Source organism: Mycotypha africana, assembly GCF_025528875.1.
Source record: "Mycotypha africana strain NRRL 2978 chromosome Unknown BDF20scaffold_4, whole genome shotgun sequence".
Classification (NCBI taxonomy): domain Eukaryota; kingdom Fungi; phylum Mucoromycota; class Mucoromycetes; order Mucorales; family Mycotyphaceae; genus Mycotypha; species Mycotypha africana.
In genome coordinates, this window is record NW_026515728.1 from 696,811 (window position 1) to 719,448 (window position 22,638).

Sequence of the window (22,638 nt, forward strand, 5' to 3'; positions counted from 1 at the left end):
TCTTCTTTTTTGCCTTTTGGAATATAAAATTGCAACCATTAAAAATATATACGGTGCAACCATTCTGAAATTGCCAATAATGCAAAGTGATACAGTGATGTGTCCTTCCATTGTGCATTTTAAAGGGAGACAGGGGCGTTTATCACAGTTTTGTCAGACTTTTTGTTCGTTTCTGGATAGACACACTCACTACGCTCGCTTTTGGATAGACTGACTGCTTTTTAGGACAAGCTTCCTACATAGTAGCGTTGCATCTCTCTGTTGTGTGTGTGTGTGCATTGTGTGATAGATCTCGTTTGGGTGCAAGTGATTCATCTTTCAATGTGCGTCTATTGAACAAAGGGGTCAGGGAAGGAAAAGAAACGAGAGGGTGTTGTCGTGATAGGTCTCTAAGAAATGGTTCTCATTTTCGATTGATTTTACAAAGGTTACCCCCCGCGGTGAAAGTAGAAAATGCTAACCAAAAAGATGGACGATGGCTGATTCCCAAGGAGAGCTCTATCACGTTTTTTGTTTGTGTCAATGTAGATAAGGAACATCCTTTTTTGAAGAGCTTCGCTTTTCTCAATCCAGCCGAGGTCGCGTCCTCATCTCAGCTTTGTTGTACTACTTACTGCAATGGTCATTTTCGATTCGTCTCGATGGCTCGTTTACAAGAAGACAAAGTGATTTGTCTTTTAGAAAAGCCAAACGGTTTAAAAGCCAGCATGTGGATATTTTGACTGAAAAAACATAAAGATGGCTCCATGGGAGCCTCTATTTGCATTCGTCTGCGGTAGATCAGCCATCCATTACTATGAAAGGCCAAGTTTAACATTGTGAATCTAGATTCGACCAGATCGGGATATTTTTCGATCAGATTTTTTCTTTTTTTGTTTGTTTGTTGCATTTTTTTCTGATTTAAGCGGAAAACAGTGATCAAGAAGGAAGGGGAACGGCTTTCCACAAAAGTAAGTCTACCTATTTGTAGACAATGACGCGATTTGCATTCTACATGCTATTTCAGTTTGAAAGCATGGTAGAATAACAATGTGTATCAACGGATAAAATAAAATAAAGAGAGAAGGAATCGATAAAGTTTGAGGCTAAATCAAACAAGATGTAAAGGCGTCTATAATTCTTTGATGTGATCTGCTCTCAAAAAAAAAAAAAAAAAGACGAGTGTATAACAGAAACAAGTAGAAGAAATTACAATAACAGACAGACTGGCTCATCTTTATCACATGAGTTTCAATCCGTGATAAATTGCCAAAGCCCACAACCACCGAAATGGACAATTGTTCACTTTAAGCTCCCACCTTCTGCTGTTCTAAATGACAAAGAAGCAAGGAGAAAGCGTCTTTAAAAAAGAACATTATTGAAAAGGCGGGGAGTGACCATTTGCAAAAAGCCAAAAAGAGACAGGTTTGAGTCAGACAGTCAATAAAAACACGGGAAATTGTGCCAAACGGATGGAACCCCACTGTCTGAATCCGCCTATCATAAGTAATGGTTTATCACTGAAATGACATCATATTGACCTAATGGTTACAACTTATATAGGAGGCAGATTGCTTTCACTTGATGAAGAATGAACCATATTTTTTTTTTTTTTTGTGCGAAATAGGTTGCTTTCTTTTTTGCAATTTTTAGTTTTTTCTATACTACGGGAAAACCAGTTAGTCGGTTCCCCGAAAGGCGGTAAGAAAGTAGTACATAACGCATCGATTATTATATATCAGCCATCCTCTTTTTTGTATATAAAGACTTGAAAGACACGCAGCAAAAACCCCATCATCATCTCTCTTTTGCTTTCGTTTCGTTTCTTTTTTTTTTTTTTTTTTTTTTTTTAATTCATTCATTTTTCATTATTCAATCAAACACGTTTAAACATTTGACATAAAATCCTAGTAATTATGACAGAAGGTAGATGTCAGTTTTTTTTTTTTATTTTTTTTTTTATTATTATTATTATTGCTATCGTGTGAGCCACGTCAAAGAATTATTCACGCTTTCTGTTACCGTCCATTTTTTTTTTAATTAGCCTTTATGCCTCCTACGACGATTCTTATGCAAACTGCAGCAGCAGTGAATAACGACAGTCATTCACCTATTTTACAGCATCATCCCTATCATCCTCATTCTATGGTGCCTCCACAAGAGCATCCTCAAGAGCAGCAGCAGCAACAGCAGCAACAGCAAGACCTTTTACCTTTTCATCCATATTATGTCAATCACAACAATAGTAATAAATCAACCTCTTCATTCCATCCTCAACAACAGCCAAAACCACCCATGACCACCAACACGACGACGGCCGCCATGCCTCCTCATGCTTCCTCTTCTCGTACTACTATCTATCCTACACCTACGCCTACGACTCCTCCTCCTACTCGTAATGCATCTCAAAAGACATATGTATCGCTACCTACTGTACCATATCATCAACCCTCTCTTCTTTCAGATCATAGTTTATCTTCCAATACGACTGAATTGTTAGAAACGCCAACGACGACGGCTCATACGCCTCCTCCACCTCCTCTTCCTATGTCGAATAGAAGAGGTGGAGGACGAGGTCGGAAACGGCGTTCTGTATCGGCGGCAGGAACGACAGACGAAGAAGATGAGGATTTATTAGACGAAGAACGTCTGAAGCGAAAAAAGAGTCTGGAAAGAAATCGTATTGCTGGTAAAAAAGAAAAGAACCCCTTTTATTGTCACTCGTGGAAGGATGCATTTTTGACCCCAGTTGTTTTTTGGTTGTCTCGTGTTGTATAGCTTATAAATGCCGTCAAAAGAAAAAGAACTGGATCCAAGACCTTGAACAGAAAGCAGAATTCAATAGTCTTCAAAATGAGAAATTAAGGGAGCTGGTGTCTCAATTAAAAGAAGAGAATATGTTTTTAAAAAATCTGCTATTAGCGCACGCCAACTGCAACTGTGAAGCGGTACAAGATTATCTTCGAAAGACATCTGCCAATATCATTAGAAACACGACGTCTTCTCTTGTCGTAGCCACTTCTATGCAGCCTCCTCCTCCAGCTATAACACATGCTGCTGCTGCTGCTGCTGCTGCTGCTGACAGTTATACGCAGGAGATCGGAGGACAGAACAGAAGAGAAAGCTTTTTTGAAGAAACAGATAGCATAGAAGATGATTACTTTTCTTCTACCCATGCAGTTGTTCGGCCAGAACCGTAATGAAAGATGTTTAAAATTTTGGGCCATTTTTTTCCGCCCACCTTTACCGCCCATTGTACATACTATGTTGGTTGAGCTTTTTATTTATTTATTTTTTTTTGTATGAACAATAAAAAATTCCATGCTAAAGAACTTTTTTTCTTCTGTTTTGTTCGATTACACAACCCAATAGAAGGTTTATGTCTCTTATCTTGATAACGCGATTGTATAAAATTGACATCATTGGAGTGTACGCCTTTTATTGAAGCTTTAAGAAAAAAAAAAAAAAAAAAAAAATTTCATTGCCAACCTTTCCCCCATTTTACTTTTAAAAAATGTCTGTCTCTTCTTTCTTACGCAAATAAGCGTCAAGATCAACATTCTACGACGCTTCTTTTCTTTTTCCTGTTGATCCCATAAAAAAAAATGATGACTCGTCATAACACGCCATTTAGATTTCAACCGATCCTGCCACGACGTTTCGCGCTTGAATTCTGTATTCAAGCATCCAAAGGGGGTGCGTGGGTGATCACTGTGGTGAGAGATCAAACCCTATCCATTGGTCTTGGACTCTGCGCAAGAAATACATTCAAACGTATTTATTTTGCATGGATGCAGCACCAAGAAAACAAAAGAGTTGTCTAAAAGAACTTTTTTTTTATACCATATTCTTTCTGTTGGGTCTCATTCATCCATCTCAAAACAAAGCCAATTTGCATCTCGAAAACAATGCCATTTTTTTTTTTAGCAGCCATACCTTTACCTATGCTGGTTTGGACTGTATTTTTGTAAAGAGCCTATACATGCTTTCACACATATCAATCCCTTCAACCATCATAGGACGCATGATAGTGACGACGTGAGCGCTCTTGTGCACTTGTTTGTTGTACGCAATGGCTTGGTTTATTCACGTTTGGCTGCCGCTTCAAAACAAATCATAAAAGTGGCTAGGCGCAAGCTGTCAATCAACGGAGGAAAAAAAACCAAGAGCAAAAATTCAATTTTTTTTTTTTTTCAGGTACGAAAAATTGGATACCGCGGCTCCCCGTTGGCCGCGGTGGTGGATTGACAACATTCCACGTAAAATGACCGCTCCCCAACCCCCCCCCCGTTTTCTAATGACAAAAAAAAAAAAAAAAAAAAAAAAGCCAAGACAACTACATGTCGTGTGATGAATCATGTTCTATTTTGAAAAAGAGGGGTATGCAAATAGTTAAATATCTGTAATGCGGTTGTGTTTTAAAAATAGGATACTATATACAAGAAAATGGAGGCATGAAGAGAGAGAAGGAGAGTGTTATTTCCAACCCAGACCGGATTTGACCCAAACACCTCCATCCATAGAGAAGGAAGATAATAATTGAATAATGTCCACATACAAGGCCTCTTCCGCGAAATGGGGATAGAAAGTCTTGACATTCATCAAGGAATGGAGGGCCAACACCAATTTGGGATCGTCATGAGCATGACGCATCATGTGGCTGATATGTTGATCCATATGGCTCATCATCATCTTTAAGGCAGTGGTTGAGAGTGGGTGCTGTTCTTGTTGTGGTGGATTGAAATAAGGACGGCCTTGGACGACAAAAGAGCAAAGCATGGCCAGAAATTGAAGAGGAACCCACGCTTGCAAAAGCGATTCGTTAGAGTTGGCTAGCTTCTTGAGGGCTAAAGCGGACTCGATCAGTTGGCCTCCCGTCAAGAACCAGTCCATTTCTGTATGACCCAAGTGTGGACGAGAAGCATATTTCACAAGACAGACGGCGGTGTAGACGAGAGCATCCATTTTCTGTTCAGTGGACATGGCTTGGGTGCTTTTTGTCCAGAAGGCCATGTACATTTGAAGCAGCTCTTGCTTGCTTTTCAACAGTACCTTTATGGATTGCTGGAAAGTGTTGTCACCGTCTATTCTACCATCGAAACGCTGATCCGAACGCACCAAATCGAACAAGAACGTGTTGACAAAATCAAGACGGTCAGGATGGGCGGCTGTGGGGGTGTGGCTGTCCATGGCTGCTGCTGCTTCTTCTTTGGGTAAAATAATAGTAGACACATCCATATAAGTACAAGCATAATAAGCTAAGGCTTGTGTAATGATTTCTGGTAATTCTTGTTCTATGCCAAAAGCCAACTGAACAAAAGGCTGTAATTGAGATCCCATAGAATAAGGAATACTATAGAAATATCTACTTAATAACTCATCTAACCCAAGTCGATTCAACTGGTGATCAAAAAAAACCAAGAAATCACCGTAAAAGCTATTGGATGAATCCACCCACAAAAAAAAAAAAAAAAAAAAAAAAAAAAAAAAAGAAAAAAGATCGACAAAAAAAGAAAAAAAAAAAAAAAGTTAAAAACCAGACACACAAATATGAAATACACAATTTTTTAAACTAACTTACGATGTATTTCCCAAATGATCTTGCCAATTTCTTTCATTGATTCTTGTGTTCTTGTTGTTGATAAAAATAGACTCCACCTCTTGTAAAGTGTTTTCATAGGCAATGGACAGCTGTTCTTCAGTAGCTACAAAACAAAACAAAAACTTTAAGTCTATTGTGTCGTAGGCATTCGCCGTAACTTTTTCTTACCATTCATTTTATGCAGGGCCACAAGGACACGGATACTATTGTTGGGCCTGTCTCGTTTTTCCATAGGATATAAATAGTGATTTTCTTGAACGATCTTTGTCAACATGGATCGATCCACTGTCGGGAGTTCTTCATTAAATAAACAGTCTTGGTCCTTATCATGAAAAGCATGTTGTTCCTTGACGCTCAAAAGGCTTTCAGAAACAGGTAAAGGAAGAGACTGACGCAGCATTTTATGTGTATATTTCTGTGCGGAAAAGAAAAGAGAAAAAGCAAAGGGAAAGAAGCAGACACTTCCCAACCTTATATAGTTGTTTGTTCTCAATTTTGTTGGCTCTTTTTTATGGGTTTCAAAATTAAAAAATCAGAGCCAAAAAAAAAAAAAAAAAAAAAAAAAAAAAAAAGCGCCCTTTGCTCTCTTGGCCTTGTTGGTGTGTTGGATAAGAGCCAACAAAAAATTTCATCTGTTTTCAAGCATCTGCCACTTCCATTTCCATAGATTCTATTTCTGGCTTATCTTTGTTTACGAAACGAATGTGTATCCAAGATGACGCCTATTTTACACAAATCGACACTGTCACTCTGTGCCCCCTTTAATGACTGCACACTAAAGATAAAAATAGACTGGAAACGTCTTATGCATTCCTCTTTTTATTATATAAGCATGATGACAGCCATAAAAGAAAGAAAAAAAAAAAAAAAAGGAGCAAAGGGTTTCTGACCAAAATGATCAAACCAGTCTCTGAAACCTTTTCTCCAAGACAAAAATCTGCATTTGACAACATTAAAAAAAGATGGGTGGGGGTGGGGAGGAATAAGGCACAATAAAAGAGGGCTATTGATCAAAAATACACATTTTATTTATTGAACCAATCATAAAAAAACGATATTTATTTATTTTTTTCCCTCTTCACTTAGTCGTCTTTAGATGATTCGATCGTTTCATTGTATCTATCCTTATTTATTCACATTGGGACTACTGTTGTTATTACTAATCAACAGCGTTGAATCTTGACAATCTCTTCTTTTTTTCTCCATGGACATGGGTTCTACTTGTTCAATGTATTTTTAATGAACGTGGATCTTGGGACCGGCCTCTACCACTAAAGGATCGCCTGAACTGAACATTTGACTGATAGCCGATTGACGCTTCACCACAGCTAAATCATTTTCAGCTTTTGCAATGAATTCAGATATCTTTTCCGGTGAGGTTTCCTTCATGTTGGCTCTGAACGCATCATGGGATCGACGAAGAGTATACTCTCTGAAATTGTAGGTTGCAAACTTGTTGCCGTGGCGAATGAATTGACGGTAGAGAGAAAGAACTTTTTGTGATGTAGCAGGGGTGGACATAATGAACGGTTACTTGAACTGAAAGTGAAAGAGAGGGAAGAGGAAGAGAAAGGTAGATAGCAAAGATATATAAAAAGGGCCTTGGATTACTAATTCGATGCTTAGACGGAGCTTCAAGAAAAGGCAATGAAAGCAACTATGGGGGAGAAGTCCTGGAAAGCCAATCAAATTCATTTGTCATTTTCTGGTGGACAAAACGGTCTACCCTTGACTCTCATTGGACGGGCTATGTTGTTTAAAGTGGTTGAACGTGCGGGATGATAGGGAAGGGGATAAAAAATCATTATAAAACCCAAGGAGAATTGACCGAAACGTGTCATAAAATCCAAGGTGTTTTGTTGTATATATAAAAAAATGCTGCTGCTTTCATTTTTTTATTCTATGCGGAAGAAACCAAAAAACTCAAAAATTTGCAATGATCCAAAACCCAACAAATAAAAGAACGGTTGTGTGCTTTAGAAGAGTGGAAAAAACCCGGCTGTGAAAAAGAAGTAAAGATTAAAAAAAAAAGTTTTTTTGCTTTAAGCTTTTTTAGTCTCGCATCCCTTTTTTTTCTTTTTTCCCTTTTTATTCATTTTTCTTTGTAAATAATCTACACTCATATACACTCACTCACACTCACGCTCATACCTATAAAGTACATACATACATACATACATACACCATACACTATCCTATTCTACATCCCTTTTCACTCCTTTTCTATTTTTTTTTTTTTTTTTTTTTTCTTGTATAATACTATCTCAAATCGAGTTGAATCATCAATTTATGACAGAAACCATCTTTGAATATCAAACCGACGATCTTCATTCGAAACGAGACACCATCACTTACCAATTCGAACCCAATGATCAGTTGCTGGCTATCCGTAATGTCATCATTAACCGTTTCAAAGCTAAAATGGCATTATTGAAAGCTCAACAACAGCAGTTGTCATCACACAAGACAAACAAGAACAACAACACCAAGCTACTTTTACACCAACAATGCCATCGTGTGCATCACATTGGCGGCTTACCATCACCACCTGTGGAAGATAAAAAGCCTCCCGCTATTTTCGACAATAACGAAGAGAATGCTACTGACGTTCAAAACACCCTACTGGAACCTATAAAAGAAGAAAGCGATACCAAGACAACGGTTTCAGCAGCAGCATCGCTGCCGTCCACGCCATTGCTAAGTAGCGATGACATTAGACAGAAAATTGAAGCTTTAAAGCAAGAAAAACATCAATTATTTCAAGTGATGAAACATAGAATGATTGCTGAAGAACAATTACAAAAACAACAAAAATTAGAAGAGCAGCAACGTCTATGGCAGCAAAGACAACTTCAACAACAACAACAACAACAACAACAACAACAACAACAACAACAACAAGAGCAGCAGCAGCAACAGCAACAACAGCAAAAGACGCTTGCCAATACAAATGCCAACAAAGACTTTAACAATAGAAAACGACCATGGCAACCTCCATCATCATTTAGCAGCAGTGGTAACAACAACAGAAAAAAAAGTCGCTGGTCTTCACCGCATGCTTCACGACAGCCATCCTCATCCTCTGACTACTTTCATTACAATCATCCTTTACGCCCACCGCCTCCTGTTTCTGCCCCTACCTCTTCTTCTTATCGTCAACCTCCTCCTCCTCCTCCTTCTGCTCCTTTCCAATATCATCCATCTTCACGGTCGAATTTCTTTTCCGCATCATTTTTGTCGCCCTCTTCATCTTCGTTTTATTCATCGCATTATCGTTCACCTTTTTCAAGATAGTCTGTATCATACTTTTTTTTTTTTTATATATATATATATATAACTTATTTGCTCTTTTACACTCTATAAATACTCTTTTCTCTATTAATATCTAATAACTATTCTTAATATCATCCTTATGATGACTCTCTATCCCTCTCATTTATTCATATTCTATCTATTGTAGTTGAAAAGAAATAAAATTTCTTTTTCTTTTTTTGGCTCATGTTTCTCTCTCTTCATTGCTTATTTGCCCCCACCAATAACTGTCATAGTTGATAAGGTATCACGATAATAGACAAAAAAAAAAAAAAATAGATTTCAACTTTCTGTATCAAATACATCATTAGCGTGGTTCTATGGTATACAGGGTCTTTTGCGTATGTTAAGGGAGGAAATATAAATTATGAAAAGGGACTGGTAACGTGTGCATTGAGTCAATAGAAAAGTGTTTATATAAATAGTTATCCAGTAGGTCACTTTGTCCACCCCCCGCCCCTCCCATAAAGAGAGAAGCATCTCATGTGTCCAGTCGTTGGCTTATGTTTTTGTCGCTATCCAACAATTGTATCGAGTAAACCCATGATACTCTTCGTATTCATTCAACAGTTCTTGCACTGCTAGATCATAATCTTCCGAAAGCATATGCCAATTGGTGATGAAAAACTGTCTTCGGTTTCTAAAGAAGGCTATTTTGACCTCTTTATTGATAAAGCCCAATTGTTTTAATTCTATAAAACAGAGAGTGTGTAAGAAATACTATCGGACAAAAACACATGCTGTGTTCTCATTCTCCTCTTTACCTGGCTCTTCGGGCCACTCACCAATCGGAATATCGATGATCGTATGTTGAATGTTTTCTCGACTGAATCCTGCTCCTTCCAATAAAGTCAGGACGGAAGCCGTGAATTCAAAATCAATCTGATTCTCTTCGCATTGCGTTTGACAGAATTCATCAAAGGCTTTTAACACAGGCCCCGGATTATGATGGCGAAAATCATGTTCTACGAGTTCAATCTTTCCACCCGGCTTTAAAACACGCCACATTTCTTTGAAAATAGGTGGCCACTTGTCTTTGGTGATGCATTGACTCATGTGTCTTTGAAATACTCTATGAAAGAAATTGGGATATCAACATGTGCGTTCGTTAGAAAACATCCAACCCCTTCCTTCAAAAAAAAAAAAAAAAAAACCAAAACGTTACATATCCATTGAATTGGATTCAAATGGCCATGCTTCACAAATATCTGCTTGACAGTATTTCAGATTTTTGGGATTGCCATCCTCCAGCAAGGAACTATGGGTGCGTTGTGCATGCTGTTGTTCTGGCTGGGGAGAGGACGGCTGCTGCTGCTGCTGCTGCTGCTGTGGTTGACGTTGCTGTTGACGATGGTGTAGATGAATGTCTAAACCAATAATCTGACAATGCGGGTGATCCGTCGCCATTTCTAACGCCCAAATACCATTCCCTGTCCCGATATCAAGGACAGTCATTCCCTTTTTTATTTCACACCAACTATTGCCTTTACGTATATTTTTGAGTACATAATGTTGTCTTTGACTTCGATCCGATTCTCTTGCTTCAATTTGTGGGTACGATAGTCTTCTTTCATCATTGGATCGATGCTGCTGCTGTTGTTGTTGTTGTTTTTGATGAAAATGATGATAATGATGCTGATGACGTTGAGCAGTGGTGGTTGGAAAAAGATAATCCGTAAAGGATTGACGCCGAGGCATGGTAGCTGCTTTCATTTGTTGCTGTTGCTGTTGTTGTTGTTGTTGTTTATAAAGAGTTCTGTCGATGGATTTCGATCGGGGGCCTGTGCCTGCTACCCCTGTACCGGTAGTGGCAATACTGATCGTGCTTCTACGGCGATTCTTTTTGATTGTCTTTTTCTCTTTTGGAGTATGTATTACTTTACTAGCGTGACTTCCCATATCAATACTCTTCTTGTATGCATGTAAAATAAAGGGGAAGGGGGGCGATAAGCCAAATCTACCACAACAAAAAAAAAAAAAAAAGAGAGGAAAAAAAAAAAAACGGAAAAGAAAGACAATGTTGGATGAGAACAGATCAATGACTTTCTGGTTTTTTGAAAAAAAAAAATACAACACAACAATGAATATATAAAGTATAACCAGAAGAAGCAAAATTACTATCCATAAGATACACAAAGAAAAAAAAAATGAAATTGAACCCTAATATCGGAAGATTCTTTCATTCGATTTGCTAAGAGTCGCACAAGAAGATGTAGAAATTTTACCTTTTCAAGTAATGTCATCTATAGGCACAGTGTAGTTATATCGCTTTTCGCTGCATGTCATGCTTGACATCAGCAGCAGTGGGTCAATACGAACACACCCTCCTCCTTATCCATGTCCAACGTAGGTGCCATTGTATTTTGTTGACCTATTCCCTAGGAACAACAACGACACAGCACGCATCATACATTCATGAGAAGAAAATCAGAATTAGCTTTCAAATCGAGATAATTAATCCTTAATTGCACATTCAGTATTCAACTCTGACGCCACATTTCTGGACAAGTGGAACGAAACATGCTTTTTTTTTTGCCTTTTTTTTTTTTTTTTTAGTCATTTTATGACCAAGTCTATCGTACATATCCACCCATTTTCCTTTTCATGTAACGCAATGTACCCTCTTTTATTCTCCATTTGGAGCTATAAATATACATAAGACTCCAGTTCTTGTGAAACACAATGATAGCCGTATAGTATAGATCCATTGTAGAATTTGGTTTCCTGAAGCATAGCATCTAATTGATTTAGCAAGCAGTTGTCTCTATCAGGTATCATGGGTTGGTTATCTGAATAATCCACAGCTGGGAAATGTCAACAAGAATAGACAGCTAGAGTGAACATACAAGTATCTGTAACACACACATTCTTCCTTAATAAACGTTACACTAAGGTAGATAAACCAGATCGTGTGAAATGTTGTAAGATCTTGTAACTGTGAGATGGGTTATCGCTTATCTGTCATAAGCATTCAATTGAAGAGATGAGATATGCTAGTAGACTGATGACACGTTGTGTGTAGATGGAACAGAGATTATCTTTGGCTCTACTAACATGAGACGTTACCCTCATCCTATCCCCCCTTTTTCTTTCAAAAAAAGCTTTTTCTATTTATTGAATAATACAGGGCTTTCCTCACTGATTATCTAATCTATTTCTTCCCGGCGGCTTTCTTCTTCTTCTTACTACTACCAGGATGTTTCTTGCTTGTTTTAACAATCTTGAATTTACCACTATCCTTCGTAGCACGAGTGCCTTCTAATTGTTTTGGCACGGGTATCTTCTTGCCAGATTTACCAGCGACCGTCTTTTTGCTCATGGGTCTGGCATTCTTCTTTGTCTTCTTGGGTACATCTCTTCGACCTCCTTCTGAAACGGGTATTTTACAGCGTTGAATACGAATCTTGACTTTTTCACGAAACTTTTTTTTTTCTTCATTTCCTTCTTCGTCATACTGTCCCAATTTCAATGCCTTTTCAACAGGCTCACGTGTCTTGAATTGCACATAGCCGAACCCCTTGCCTACGTTCGTCTTATTGTCTCTCACGACTCTGACAAATTCAATCTCACCACACTCTTTGAAAAACTCCCATACTTCCTCGTCTGCTACATCAAATGGCAATCCACCTAAAAAGACAGAGCGCTTTCGATCATGTTTTCGGCTGTTACTGGCACTGTCCACACGCAAATGTTTGTCCATAAATAACGTTCCATTGAGTTCAAGCGCTTTCTTGACTGCTTCCGTCGTTTTAAAGACAATGTAAGCGTTCACTACGTCACGGCCAGAGTGAAGTTTGCGAGCAATAAAGGCAGATTTACGATCGATGGGTTCAGAAAAAGCGACGGATCGGAAACGAATGGATTCAATGTCACCACAGTCCTTGAACCTTGATTTCAATTGTTTATATCCTTCCTTTTCAATGCAATCCACTGACAAATTACCCACAAAGACCGTCTTTGCCTCCTTTTCAGCTTTCTCTTTGGGTGTTAATTCTTTTTTGATCTTTTTTGTTGTATCCTTTTCCAAATCTTCGGCTTTTCTCTATCGTCCATTGAAACTGTAGTGTGAATCACCCTTTTCCTTTTCAAGTACACTCTTTTTGCATTTTTTTTTTTTTTTTTACCTTTTGATTTGCTGCTGCTATTAATTCTTGAGCTTTCTTGAAGCCTAGAAAAGCCTTTTGTCCTTCTTTTTTTTCCTGTTTCTTATTCTTTTTGTTTATTTTGGCCGTCACCTCTTGCACAATAACAGGTTTGGTGGCCACCTCACTTTTACCGGCCTATAGAAAAAAAAAAAAAAAAAAAAAAAGGTGAGCGCTACTTTCACTACTTGCTCTTTTACTATCAGCTTGGTGTTATAACGTACAGAATTCTTAAACAGATCATCCAAGTGATGATCTACTTTCACTGGAGTGGATAACAGACTGCTCATTTTCGTTAGTTGCAATGACCAAGAGAGGGGAAGCGGGGACAGTTGAAAGTTAGATAAAATGAGAGAGAAAGTTATCTGTGCCCAATGTGACTTGGTTGTGGCTTGAAGAATCTGCTCTTCGAGGAACAAGCCGCTACAATGCAGGCCGGACTTGCTGCCAGTATTTTCACAGTGTTTCCCCCATTTTAGCGTCATGATGGTCAAACATCTCAAGTATATCAAAGGTATCATGGCTGCTCATTAGAAGCAGGAAAAATAATGTGAAACTCGCAAGAAAACTTAGTAACTGATGTCTGATACAGATCGGCCAGATAGAAGCCCGGGCTTCAAGTCAATAGTCCATTGTACAACACTCACTTGGAGTTTTTGAGAAACTTTGTGTTCTAGACTGATTTATGAACATTATGCAAATAGGGCCATTCATTGTTTTCATATTTGTTGCCTCCTGTTACTGCTTTCTTTCTATTGAATGCAAGCCTTTCTTTCTATTCAGCTTGCCATCATTTTGGGCAGTAGACACAGGCTGAAGTAACAAATGCTGCTTCTCTATGTATTTTTGATCAAGTTCTCATTCCTGTCCTACTGTTATGAGAATCACTGTTTTCTATTGCTCAAGACAAAAAAAAAAAAAAAAAAAAGGCCAAAAAGCGCTCATCAACATCTGCTGTTTCTTTAAGGCCAGCGAAACAAAAGAAATGAATTTCCCCTTAATTTTTAATAATCTTTTCTTAAATTGATTTCAAAGGTGGCAATTACACTGGGACAAACCGTTATCAAATATGAGTTCAACACGAGGCACATCAGCTAACAGTCCTAAATAGAGGGAGAAGGTTTTTCTCTTATAATTTCGGTATGTGTAACTTGATATTTTATAAAGAAATCAGTCTCCTTTTTTCTTTACTTCCTTTCTTTTTCCTTTTTCCATATTAACAACACACATACAAAACCCACGCCATTCTTTCCTAGCTCAAAGACAAAGAAACAAGAATTTGATATTCTTTCTTTAGAGCCAACACCATTCCTTAATACTGCTAGCATCAGATTTTACTTGAACGGAAAAGATACAAGCCCCTTTTAGAGACATCCCACTCATCCCCACGCACACACACACACACTCACTCACTCACTCTCACTTACTCACTCACTCACTCCTTTTTCATTTTTTTGAAAAAATATAATATATCAGAGCAAACAATAATAATATTACTTTTTTAAACAAACCACAGACACACCTCAGAGTCAACACTTATCAGTAACAGCTACTACAATTACAGCTCCTGAACCTCTTTTTAAAAAGCTCTTTCTCTCAACTTGATCTTTTGAATTTATATCATCCTTTTTTTCTACAAGTTATTCAATAATGACAATTATATCTGCCAATACTCATAACCATCATCGTATACGCTCTTCTGGAAAGATGACGACAACCACCGCCCTGATGCAGAAATCAAGATCAGAACCTAATAAGCAACGTACTTCTATCAATACTAAAGCAACAATTCAACAGTCCATCTATTCTAAACGTAAATCAACAGGAAATCTTCGACAGTCTTTCCACCAGCATGCCTCTACTACTTCATCCACAAGTACAACGACGGATGCAACCACTTCTTCAAATACGACGATCAATAAAGTAAGCAGGAAGACTGATTTTAATCACTCACTCACTCACGCACGCACACCCACATCATGGAACTCATATACTATCACTTTTTTAACACTTGATTAGATTTGGCGACCACCAGGCCATTACGAAATTCCCGATATTTTGGGAAATGCTTATTTGAAGCCTAGCCCGCCAGTCGCTTTTGACCTGCGCCCAACGGATATTTCAAAGCAAATCACAAAGGTAAATAGACTGTTAGCAAAAAATGCAAACGAAAGGAGAAAAGAGGGAGTCATAGAGGAGACAGGGGAGCTGGGAGGTTTTGGTTTTTTTTTTCTCTTTTTTTTTTTTTTTTTTTTTTTTTTTTGTTTTTTCTTTTGTGGGTTCTTTTTTGGACATGGCTCGGATAACCACAAATAACAACTCTCATCCTGTGGAGAAGGAGAAAGAACGACCCACTAATATAGAGTCATCTACAAATGAATAGCGTCCTTGGTATCCTCCTAGTCCGCATTATACCATTCCTGATTTACCACCACTTGTTCGTCATGAAAACAAGTTGGAAACCAAATTGAAAAAGTTATTACCCAAGGTGACCGTTCGCTCCTCGGACCCAAGTGCCCGCTTTACCAACTTTAAAGAGATTGGTACCGGTGTCAACGGTGCTGTCGTCAAAGCAAATTATCGTAGAAAGCCCAATGTAAAAGTAGCGATCAAGCGTTGTCGATTGGATCCCGATCGTGAATACCGCGCTGCTATCTTTAGAGAGTTGAAGATTATGGCTTCAGGACATCAGAATCTGATTAAATTGCGGGAAGTAACCATCTGTCGAGAAGATATCTGGATGACCATGGACTTGATGCGCTGCTCTGTCTTTGCTGTTCTTTGTCAAAGAGGCATCCCCGAAGAATACACTGTATACATGGCTTGTGAAACCTTGAAGGCATTAGCCCATCTTCATTCACAAGGCATACTCCATCGTGATGTAAAATGTGAAAATCTATTATTAGGTTGGAAAGGAGAGGTTAAATTAGGTAGTGTATCCACAAAAAAAAAAAAAAGAAAAGTCCCAAAGTATGTGCTTATCAAAAAACAATGTCATACTTTTGTAGCTGATTTCGGTTTATCAGCACGCACAAGTCGTCCCAATCACGAAAGATTAGGCACAACGAAATGGTAAAGTCATGATAATTATATTTCTTGTCTCCATGTTCCAAAACACCCGTTTTAACTATAAAGAATATTCTTTTATAGGATGGCACCTGAAGTCATTAGAGAAGAATACTATAATGAAAAGATAGACATGTGGTCATTGGGTATCACCATTATCGAAATGATGGATCGTGTACCACCTCACTATGCCATTAAAGATGAAGAAGAACTATTTGACATTATTGCTACTGAGCCCAGTCCTACCTTCACCTACAGCTATCCTTCCATGTACATGAGAGGTTTGGTTGCTTGGTTATTAGATGAAGAACCCGAAACGAGACCCACAGCGGGTGATGCATTATATGAAATCGAGGCTCATGTTCAATCACATCTTTTGCCCTGCTCAACGGCACAAGATCTAACACGCTTCTTGAACCAGGTGTTACCTACTGCCTCTGATTGAAAAGTGTTCAATAATGCCACTACAACAACTTTATAACAATCATTCTCTTTATTTTCCGCCATCCAAAGTATAGCTCCGAAGCTGTATTCTTTCTATGCTTTCCTCCTCTAAACTCTCTCTCTCTCTCTCTCTATACAAAGAACAACCATTTCGCGCGATCCCTATTCTGTAGCAAAATTCCCCTTCTTCATCTCTTCAAGCAAACTGTGCCTTTTGTCTTTTCTTAACTCAACCTCCTTTTGTTTTATATGCCCCCAACCTATAATACCAACTTTCTTATTACTATTCATATTAATTTCACCTTTTTCACTACCATTTATTATTCCTAAGATATTATAGATTCTATAATGAAATATCTCTCTCTCACCACCCTCTTTATGTATGAACATTGAATGATTATATCATAATAAAAACACACTTTATAATCCTTGAGCAGTATGGATCCCTTTCGTAAGACGTTCGTAGATAGTACCACCGATAGATCTTGCTGTGGCTCTCCTGCAAGAGTGTTGATTTGCCGTAAGAGAAACCAATTGGAAACATTGCAGCCGCGACAGCATAACGGGGCTTTTAAGCCTCTTCGACAAAGCGATAAAGTAAAGTCGAAAAGGATTTCCGCAATCCTGAGCGAAAAAGAGAAGGGCTGGAATCTGAGACAAGAAGGTGCCTATCGCGTTGTTAAATTCATTCAAGCTATCATTATAACAGAAAACTAAACTTAAAACACTCAAGTCCTGAAATAAACACTTTTACATGTTAGTAATAGTCAGCGCCTAGTATTTACTATGATGATTCGTCTGAATTGATTCCTCAAGTAAGTTTTGGGCAGGGACAACACAACTTAGACGGAGAAATAGTTCTTAAAAGGAATAGTCCTTTCCTCTTTCGTAATATACTCATCCGCTCGTTAGAATTGATATATACATACATTCCTCGAACGCTGAGATTGCGGTACGCATGCCCACTTCCTAACATTATTGTGCAAGAATTGCAATATATATAATGCGTAGGTACTGATTACCAAAAGTAGTACATGGGATTAAGTAACGTTATTCATGTTATATGAAAGAAGAACAGTTCCGAGTGAAAACCTCATCCATCCTTACGTCTAAAACTATCTTCGCAACTAATTCAAGAAGTAGCAACGCCTATCGCTGACTTGGATTTTTAATCTCTCTAGAATACATGTGCATACATTACACACCAAGGTCATATTGTAGTCATGACAGTAACAAAGTAGACCTATTCCATGTTAATGAATAATACCATCATCTGCTATTGAAATCGTTGAAGCCATACTTTGTAAAATTATGTATCTTTTTACAGCCTTAGGAACTGATACACCTTCTTTCTGTATTTTATGAACAATACTTCCTTTTTAGCTAACCGACAAATCGACCCTTCAACAGTTACATTTTGTAGAACCGACGATATCATTTTCTTGTTGCCGCCAGCTGGGCTGTATTCGACATCATGTGTTTATCATCGACCTTAACAAAAGCCATATAAATGTGGAAAGCCACAATTTATTCCAATTCACAATATAAATTATGAAGCAAGACGAATGTATTCTTTCTTTTTGCCTGACGCTCCTATAAAATGAGTAAAGGACAGATTTTTTGTTGTACCTTCATTTCGCGAACACACGCTGTCCGCGAATCAGCATAAGCGGCTTTCCAAAATGTATAAATATCTGAAGAGTGTTATCTTTTTTATTCATTTCTTTTTTGTAACTCATATAAACTTATCAAAGCAATATGTCGAATGAAATTGAACAACTAAAGGTTATCCAAAACGAGCCGTTTTTAAAATTTGTTGAGGTATTAGAACTTTACCTTTCTTTATGCAGATTTTTCTGTACGTGTGCAGCTTGTTTACCTGTATAATCCATTTATTCACTGCTTTTTATCTTGCTGTAGGACTCTTTGACAGAGACCTTTTATTCCAAATCTAATGATAAAGTAGTTCGTTTGTTAGAAATTGGTTGCGGGTAAGGCATTTGATCTTATTACTAATGTTGGATACGTGGACTGAAGTTACTTTTTAGTCCTGGTGATTTTGCAATCCTCTTAAAGCAAAAATTAGGAAGCAAAGTTGAATATCACGCTATCGACCCTTCAGACGATATCGAACAAGCAAAAGCCAAGGCCTCCACTATTGGCGTTGACATTCAGTTTTCCAAAACACTCATTTTCGACTTCAAGTCAGAGTTCAAGTTCGATATCGTTATGTTCACCAAGTCTCTTCATCACTGTAACCCTATCGAAAAGGTATATATATATATAAGTGAGATAAGCACTGTCTGTACAAATTCGGGGTCATAATAACCACCCCGTCTTCCTCCATCCATTCATCTATTTTAGGCTGTCAAAATTGCCTATGATTTGCTAAATTCGGGCGGTATTTTGATTGCCGAAGAAATACGACTTGAATACGTAAACGAGTTCAGCGCTTCATGGTTCTTTGATCGGTTAGACTTGCTTCGCGCTGCTGGTCTATTTACTCCTGCTGACGAAAGAATGAAAACTATTGGACATGCCTCTAAAATGTTCACTAGAATGCTTGATCAAAGTTTACCTGCTATGGAAAGATGGTTCCGCCCCCATGGTCATCACCATGAAGTACACGACCATAGCCACAGCGACTGCCACGAGCATCACCATCCTGAAGGCGAACATAACCATAAGCACAAGCAACCTTTGCATAGAGATGATCCTGAAGGCATTGCTACTAGTGACGAAGTTACAACTGTTATTAGAAAGCAATTCGGTGAAGATGCAACCAAGACAATGTTAGTTTCTTGCTTCCGTATGTTCTTCGTCTTTGTCGGGTAAATAACCAAAACGAAAAACAAATTGTATAGAAGCAATTACTCTTGTGATCATATCTAATCTACTTTATTTTATTTTTTTTCTCTCTTGTATCCTATCTAGCCTCAAAAATACTGAAGCTGGTCAAGCTGTTTTGAAAGAGCTTATGAAACAAGAAGAACGTGATATTGCGGCCAAGCGTCTCGTACCTTTCGGTTTGAATATCGTCGCTTATAAGAATTAGATAAAGTAATTTAGCACATATTGATATATAACAAATAAATATATAAAAATCTATGGCAATGTTTTTCTACCACATCCAACCCAACTTGTTAATAATAGTGGTGATAGTAAGAGACATGTAGTTTAATGTGCTTTGGTGATCCCTTCCCTCTGTTCCACACATAAATTTTATGCAATAAATGGCGGTGAGTGAATTCAGGGCAACAGAGTGTGGAAGTATGAACAAAGAGAAGCAACTAACAAAAAAGAAATTGGCATATGTGAATTTCATCATTGTCAACTGCACAAGCAAAATAAAATGCGAGTGAATGTCACATGAAAAATACAAAAACAGTTAACTGATGCACTCTATTGTTTACGTAAATCACATTATTATATCCTTACTCCTTATTATTTTTCACCTTTAACTTTTGGAGATGATTAAGGCCTTTTCAAACCCTAATTTCTTTCCTTCTTCAAATTATCATTTTACTTACTCCTTATAGTAAAGCACTTTCTGAACTTAGGTACAACACTGATGTCTTCGTCCTCAATATTGCAGCAACCTCCAAAAACGTTTAGTTTGCAACATACCTTACCTCGTCTTCCAATTCCATCCCTTCAGCAAACCTGTTCCCTTTATTTGAAGTCTGTTCTTCCTCTACAAACACTTCAACAACATGCTGAAACTCAATCCGTCGTCCAGGATTTTCTTCAAAGTGATTTAGCCAAGTCTTTGCAAGAAAGGTTGATTGATATTGATCGATCTTCGCCTCATAATTGGTTAGAAGATAACTTTTGGCTTAAAAAGGCTTACTTGGAGTGGCGAGAACCTCTTATGATAAACAGTAACTGGTACATCTTAGGCCAAGATGATCATTCTTCTTCAGCTCAAGCACAACTTCTCTTGGAGAATGGAGGAAGACATCCAAACGGTAAATTTACATGGTTTCAAGTTAAAAGGGCGGCGCATCTGATTCGCAGAGGGTTGGAATACAAAGAAATGATAGATAGGTAAAATCACTTGGGGGAAAAAGACTTCCAATAAACATTTTGTGGTATTGTCAAAACAACAAAAAAAAAAGAAAAAAAAGAAAAATGGTATGCTTAGTATATCTATTTTTGTTAATAGACAAGAGTTACCAGTCGATAGGTTGAGAGGGAATAAACCGTTGTGCATGTGGCAATACAGTCGTATATTTTCTGTTACGCGTATCCCTATGTACCATTGTGATACTTTGGTTCAGCCAGATAAAGTACAAGATGTTCACCATATTATTGTAATAGTACGCGACCAAATTTATACGCTGAATGTATATAAAGAAGAGAATGGCAATTGCGTTTTGCTATCTGCAGAAGAAATTGAAACGTAAGGGAAAAAAATAAAAGTTGCTGACTATTTATGAGGGGCCAAGCATTCATCATAGGAGATAGGACTGACATCTCTCACCCTTACGAACATAATTACTTAAAGTGCACTTCTACAACTGATTGCTCATAATGATCGACTTGAACAACCTTCGGCACCCATTGGTTTATTATCATCATGGCACCGAGACAAGTGGACTGTCGCGCGTAACCATTTACTCAGTATATCTCCTCAACAGCACCGCAACAATTTAAATAAAATTGAGCAAGCTTTATTCGCTGTTGCCTTGGATGATTATTCTAACGGTGCAAACAGTGCACTTTGGACAAGAACTTTATTCTGTGGACATCAAGGACTGGGCAATGGTCATAACCGTTGGTTTGACAAGTCGTTCACTTTGGTCGTTGAAAGTAATGGCATGTGTGGATTTTCAGGTGAGCATTCACCTGTGGACGCACTCACGGTGAGTTACATCTTCGATCATATGTTGCAGGAGCCATTGCCATCTACGACATTAGCAACACTTAAGACGAACGATATCTATATCACTAAATTTCCATCTCACTCACCGACGGAAACCAACAGTACAACAGTATTTGAACATTTGTCATTCACAGCTGATAGTATAATGCTTGGTTACTTGAAAGAGGCACAGAAAGATGCTGATATCACCGCCTTCCTATCAGACTCTGATGTTCTTATCTTCAAAGATTACGGTACAGATTGGATCAAAAAAATTGCGCGTATTCCTCCTGACGCTTATTACCAAATGGCACTCCAACTCACTTATTACCGGTTGCATCACCGATTTACCGCTACTTACGAAACAGCTGCTACACGTCAGTATATCCGTGGGCGCACCGAAACAATTCGTACATTAAGTGTCGACTCCAAAGTGTTTGTCGAGAGCTTTGATAGTATAAGTAGTACAAAGGAAAAATATGACTTGCTGGTCAAAGCTACGTCAAGTCATCGTGAGTACACGCAAATTGCTAGTAATGGATATGGCTGTGATCGACACTTAATGGTACTGAGGCTATTGAATCAGGATCACCAAATGCTCAATAATGACAACAAAATGGTGTCAGCGCCTTTGCACCCTATCTTTACAGATCCTATATTTGCCGAATCACAAACGTGGAAATTAAGTACTTCAGGCTTACACGCTGGTATAAGGTTAATGGGTACGGGCTTTGGTGCTGTGTGTCAGGATGGATATGGTGTCAATTATATGGCAGCCCCAAACTTAGTTAAATTCGGTTGTGAATCAAAAAGCGTACCTGAAACGGTCTCCACAACTGAATTTATGCAATGCTTGGAGAAAGTATTGAGAGATATGAAAGACATCTGTATGGTTGTTAACAGTGGTGAATCGAGTAATGATATCAACCATCAACAAACGGCGTTAGGAGATTTATCAAGTAGTGCTAGATTATAAGCACAAAAGAGAACTTTAACAACCAAAACTTTTTTACATTTATGAATCATTCACAATACATCTTCCTACTTTGATTAACAATATGAAATATATAAACCAAATCGAATTCTTTGCTTTTCCATGAATAAAGGCAGCATTTCTCAAGGAATTTGTTGTTCTGTCGAACAGTGATCTTACGACTAGCGCCGCTCATTTGTACGCATCGAGATACTTGCCATTAGTGTACGGAAAATGTAAATATGTTGGAGTGCCC

General features: G+C 38.1%; 9 protein-coding genes across 9 annotated transcripts; 5 read left to right on the forward strand and 4 right to left on the reverse strand.

Moving 5' to 3' along the window:
- The first annotated feature begins 1,815 nt into the window (after positions 1-1,815).
- Positions 1,816-3,305, forward strand: BDF20DRAFT_986859 (uncharacterized protein). Its single transcript, XM_053085228.1, has 3 exons — positions 1,816-1,905; positions 2,024-2,668; positions 2,758-3,305. The coding sequence occupies exons 1-3, from the start codon at positions 1,896-1,898 to the stop codon at positions 3,177-3,179; spliced, it is 1,077 nt and encodes a 358-aa protein (XP_052937088.1). The 5' UTR covers positions 1,816-1,895; the 3' UTR covers positions 3,180-3,305.
- A 168-nt stretch (positions 3,306-3,473) lies between these two features.
- BDF20DRAFT_863650 (uncharacterized protein) lies at positions 3,474-4,296 on the forward strand. The gene has a single exon (XM_053080688.1). The coding sequence runs from the start codon at positions 3,767-3,769 to the stop codon at positions 4,019-4,021; it is 255 nt and encodes an 84-aa protein (XP_052937089.1). The 5' UTR covers positions 3,474-3,766; the 3' UTR covers positions 4,022-4,296.
- BDF20DRAFT_863653 (uncharacterized protein) lies at positions 4,282-6,047 on the reverse strand. The gene is made up of 3 exons (XM_053080689.1): positions 5,750-6,047; positions 5,561-5,684; positions 4,282-5,416 (listed from the first exon to the last, which is right to left on the reverse strand). The coding sequence occupies exons 1-3, from the start codon at positions 5,979-5,981 to the stop codon at positions 4,456-4,458; spliced, it is 1,317 nt and encodes a 438-aa protein (XP_052937090.1). The 5' UTR covers positions 5,982-6,047; the 3' UTR covers positions 4,282-4,455.
- A 770-nt stretch (positions 6,048-6,817) lies between these two features.
- On the reverse strand, positions 6,818-7,102 carry BDF20DRAFT_817350 (uncharacterized protein; the record flags this gene model as incomplete). Its single annotated transcript, XM_053077246.1, has 1 exon — positions 6,818-7,102. The coding sequence occupies one exon, from the start codon at positions 7,100-7,102 to the stop codon at positions 6,818-6,820; it is 285 nt and encodes a 94-aa protein (XP_052937091.1).
- A 2,055-nt stretch (positions 7,103-9,157) lies between these two features.
- On the reverse strand, positions 9,158-10,265 carry BDF20DRAFT_863656 (uncharacterized protein). The gene is made up of 3 exons (XM_053080690.1): positions 10,059-10,265; positions 9,658-9,965; positions 9,158-9,585 (listed from the first exon to the last, which is right to left on the reverse strand). The coding sequence occupies exons 1-3, from the start codon at positions 10,064-10,066 to the stop codon at positions 9,395-9,397; spliced, it is 507 nt and encodes a 168-aa protein (XP_052937092.1). The 5' UTR covers positions 10,067-10,265; the 3' UTR covers positions 9,158-9,394.
- A 1,711-nt stretch (positions 10,266-11,976) lies between these two features.
- On the reverse strand, positions 11,977-13,371 carry BDF20DRAFT_863658 (uncharacterized protein). The gene is made up of 3 exons (XM_053080691.1): positions 13,260-13,371; positions 13,018-13,173; positions 11,977-12,935 (listed from the first exon to the last, which is right to left on the reverse strand). Exons 1-3 carry the CDS (start codon positions 13,323-13,325, stop codon positions 12,045-12,047), a joined length of 1,113 nt encoding a protein of 370 aa, XP_052937093.1. The 5' UTR covers positions 13,326-13,371; the 3' UTR covers positions 11,977-12,044.
- A 1,003-nt stretch (positions 13,372-14,374) lies between these two features.
- Positions 14,375-16,765, forward strand: BDF20DRAFT_433805 (kinase-like domain-containing protein). Its single transcript, XM_053075440.1, has 5 exons — positions 14,375-14,958; positions 15,055-15,174; positions 15,491-15,965; positions 16,062-16,107; positions 16,186-16,765. Exons 1-5 carry the CDS (start codon positions 14,686-14,688, stop codon positions 16,544-16,546), a joined length of 1,275 nt encoding a protein of 424 aa, XP_052937094.1. The 5' UTR covers positions 14,375-14,685; the 3' UTR covers positions 16,547-16,765.
- Positions 16,766-17,871: 1,106 nt separating this feature from the next.
- BDF20DRAFT_433777 (S-adenosyl-L-methionine-dependent methyltransferase) lies at positions 17,872-19,633 on the forward strand. The gene is made up of 5 exons (XM_053075439.1): positions 17,872-18,366; positions 18,466-18,536; positions 18,594-18,816; positions 18,910-19,376; positions 19,480-19,633. Exons 1-5 carry the CDS (start codon positions 18,304-18,306, stop codon positions 19,598-19,600), a joined length of 945 nt encoding a protein of 314 aa, XP_052937095.1. The 5' UTR covers positions 17,872-18,303; the 3' UTR covers positions 19,601-19,633.
- A 309-nt stretch (positions 19,634-19,942) lies between these two features.
- BDF20DRAFT_863670 (acyltransferase ChoActase/COT/CPT) lies at positions 19,943-22,597 on the forward strand. Its single transcript, XM_053080692.1, has 3 exons — positions 19,943-20,592; positions 20,711-20,947; positions 21,053-22,597. Exons 1-3 carry the CDS (start codon positions 20,117-20,119, stop codon positions 22,383-22,385), a joined length of 2,046 nt encoding a protein of 681 aa, XP_052937096.1. The 5' UTR covers positions 19,943-20,116; the 3' UTR covers positions 22,386-22,597.
- Positions 22,598-22,638: the final 41 nt, after the last annotated feature.

Excerpts from the sequence above, each read along its gene's own strand:
- BDF20DRAFT_863670 (XM_053080692.1), top strand. The coding sequence starts at position 20,117 with ATGTCTTCGTCCTCAATATTGCAGCAACCTCCAAAAACGTTTAGTTTG. Across the intron at positions 20,593-20,710 it reads TACAAAGAAATGATAGATAG|ACAAGAGTTACCAGTCGATA; the intron begins GTAAAATCACTT and ends TTTTGTTAATAG. Across the intron at positions 20,948-21,052 it reads TCTGCAGAAGAAATTGAAAC|TGCACTTCTACAACTGATTG; the intron begins GTAAGGGAAAAA and ends AATTACTTAAAG.
- BDF20DRAFT_863656 (XM_053080690.1), bottom strand. Across the intron at positions 9,586-9,657 it reads TGAGTGGCCCGAAGAGCCAG|AATTAAAACAATTGGGCTTT; the intron begins GTAAAGAGGAGA and ends TCTGTTTTATAG.
- BDF20DRAFT_433805 (XM_053075440.1), top strand. The coding sequence starts at position 14,686 with ATGACAATTATATCTGCCAATACTCATAACCATCATCGTATACGCTCT. Across the intron at positions 14,959-15,054 it reads CAAATACGACGATCAATAAA|ATTTGGCGACCACCAGGCCA; the intron begins GTAAGCAGGAAG and ends ACACTTGATTAG. Across the intron at positions 16,108-16,185 it reads AGATTAGGCACAACGAAATG|GATGGCACCTGAAGTCATTA; the intron begins GTAAAGTCATGA and ends ATTCTTTTATAG.
- BDF20DRAFT_433777 (XM_053075439.1), top strand. The coding sequence starts at position 18,304 with ATGTCGAATGAAATTGAACAACTAAAGGTTATCCAAAACGAGCCGTTT. Across the intron at positions 18,367-18,465 it reads CGTTTTTAAAATTTGTTGAG|GACTCTTTGACAGAGACCTT; the intron begins GTATTAGAACTT and ends ATCTTGCTGTAG. Across the intron at positions 18,817-18,909 it reads ACTGTAACCCTATCGAAAAG|GCTGTCAAAATTGCCTATGA; the intron begins GTATATATATAT and ends CATCTATTTTAG.
- BDF20DRAFT_986859 (XM_053085228.1), top strand. Across the intron at positions 2,669-2,757 it reads GGAAAGAAATCGTATTGCTG|CTTATAAATGCCGTCAAAAG; the intron begins GTAAAAAAGAAA and ends CGTGTTGTATAG.
- BDF20DRAFT_863650 (XM_053080688.1), top strand. The coding sequence starts at position 3,767 with ATGGATGCAGCACCAAGAAAACAAAAGAGTTGTCTAAAAGAACTTTTT.
- BDF20DRAFT_863653 (XM_053080689.1), bottom strand. The coding sequence starts at position 5,981 with ATGCTGCGTCAGTCTCTTCCTTTACCTGTTTCTGAAAGCCTTTTGAGC. Across the intron at positions 5,685-5,749 it reads GGCCCTGCATAAAATGAATG|CTACTGAAGAACAGCTGTCC; the intron begins GTAAGAAAAAGT and ends TTTGTTTTGTAG. Across the intron at positions 5,417-5,560 it reads GATCATTTGGGAAATACATC|CTTTTACGGTGATTTCTTGG; the intron begins GTAAGTTAGTTT and ends TTCATCCAATAG.
- BDF20DRAFT_863658 (XM_053080691.1), bottom strand. The coding sequence starts at position 13,325 with ATGAGCAGTCTGTTATCCACTCCAGTGAAAGTAGATCATCACTTGGAT. Across the intron at positions 13,174-13,259 it reads ATGATCTGTTTAAGAATTCT|GCCGGTAAAAGTGAGGTGGC; the intron begins GTACGTTATAAC and ends TTTTTTCTATAG. Across the intron at positions 12,936-13,017 it reads TAGCAGCAGCAAATCAAAAG|AGAAAAGCCGAAGATTTGGA; the intron begins GTAAAAAAAAAA and ends AATGGACGATAG.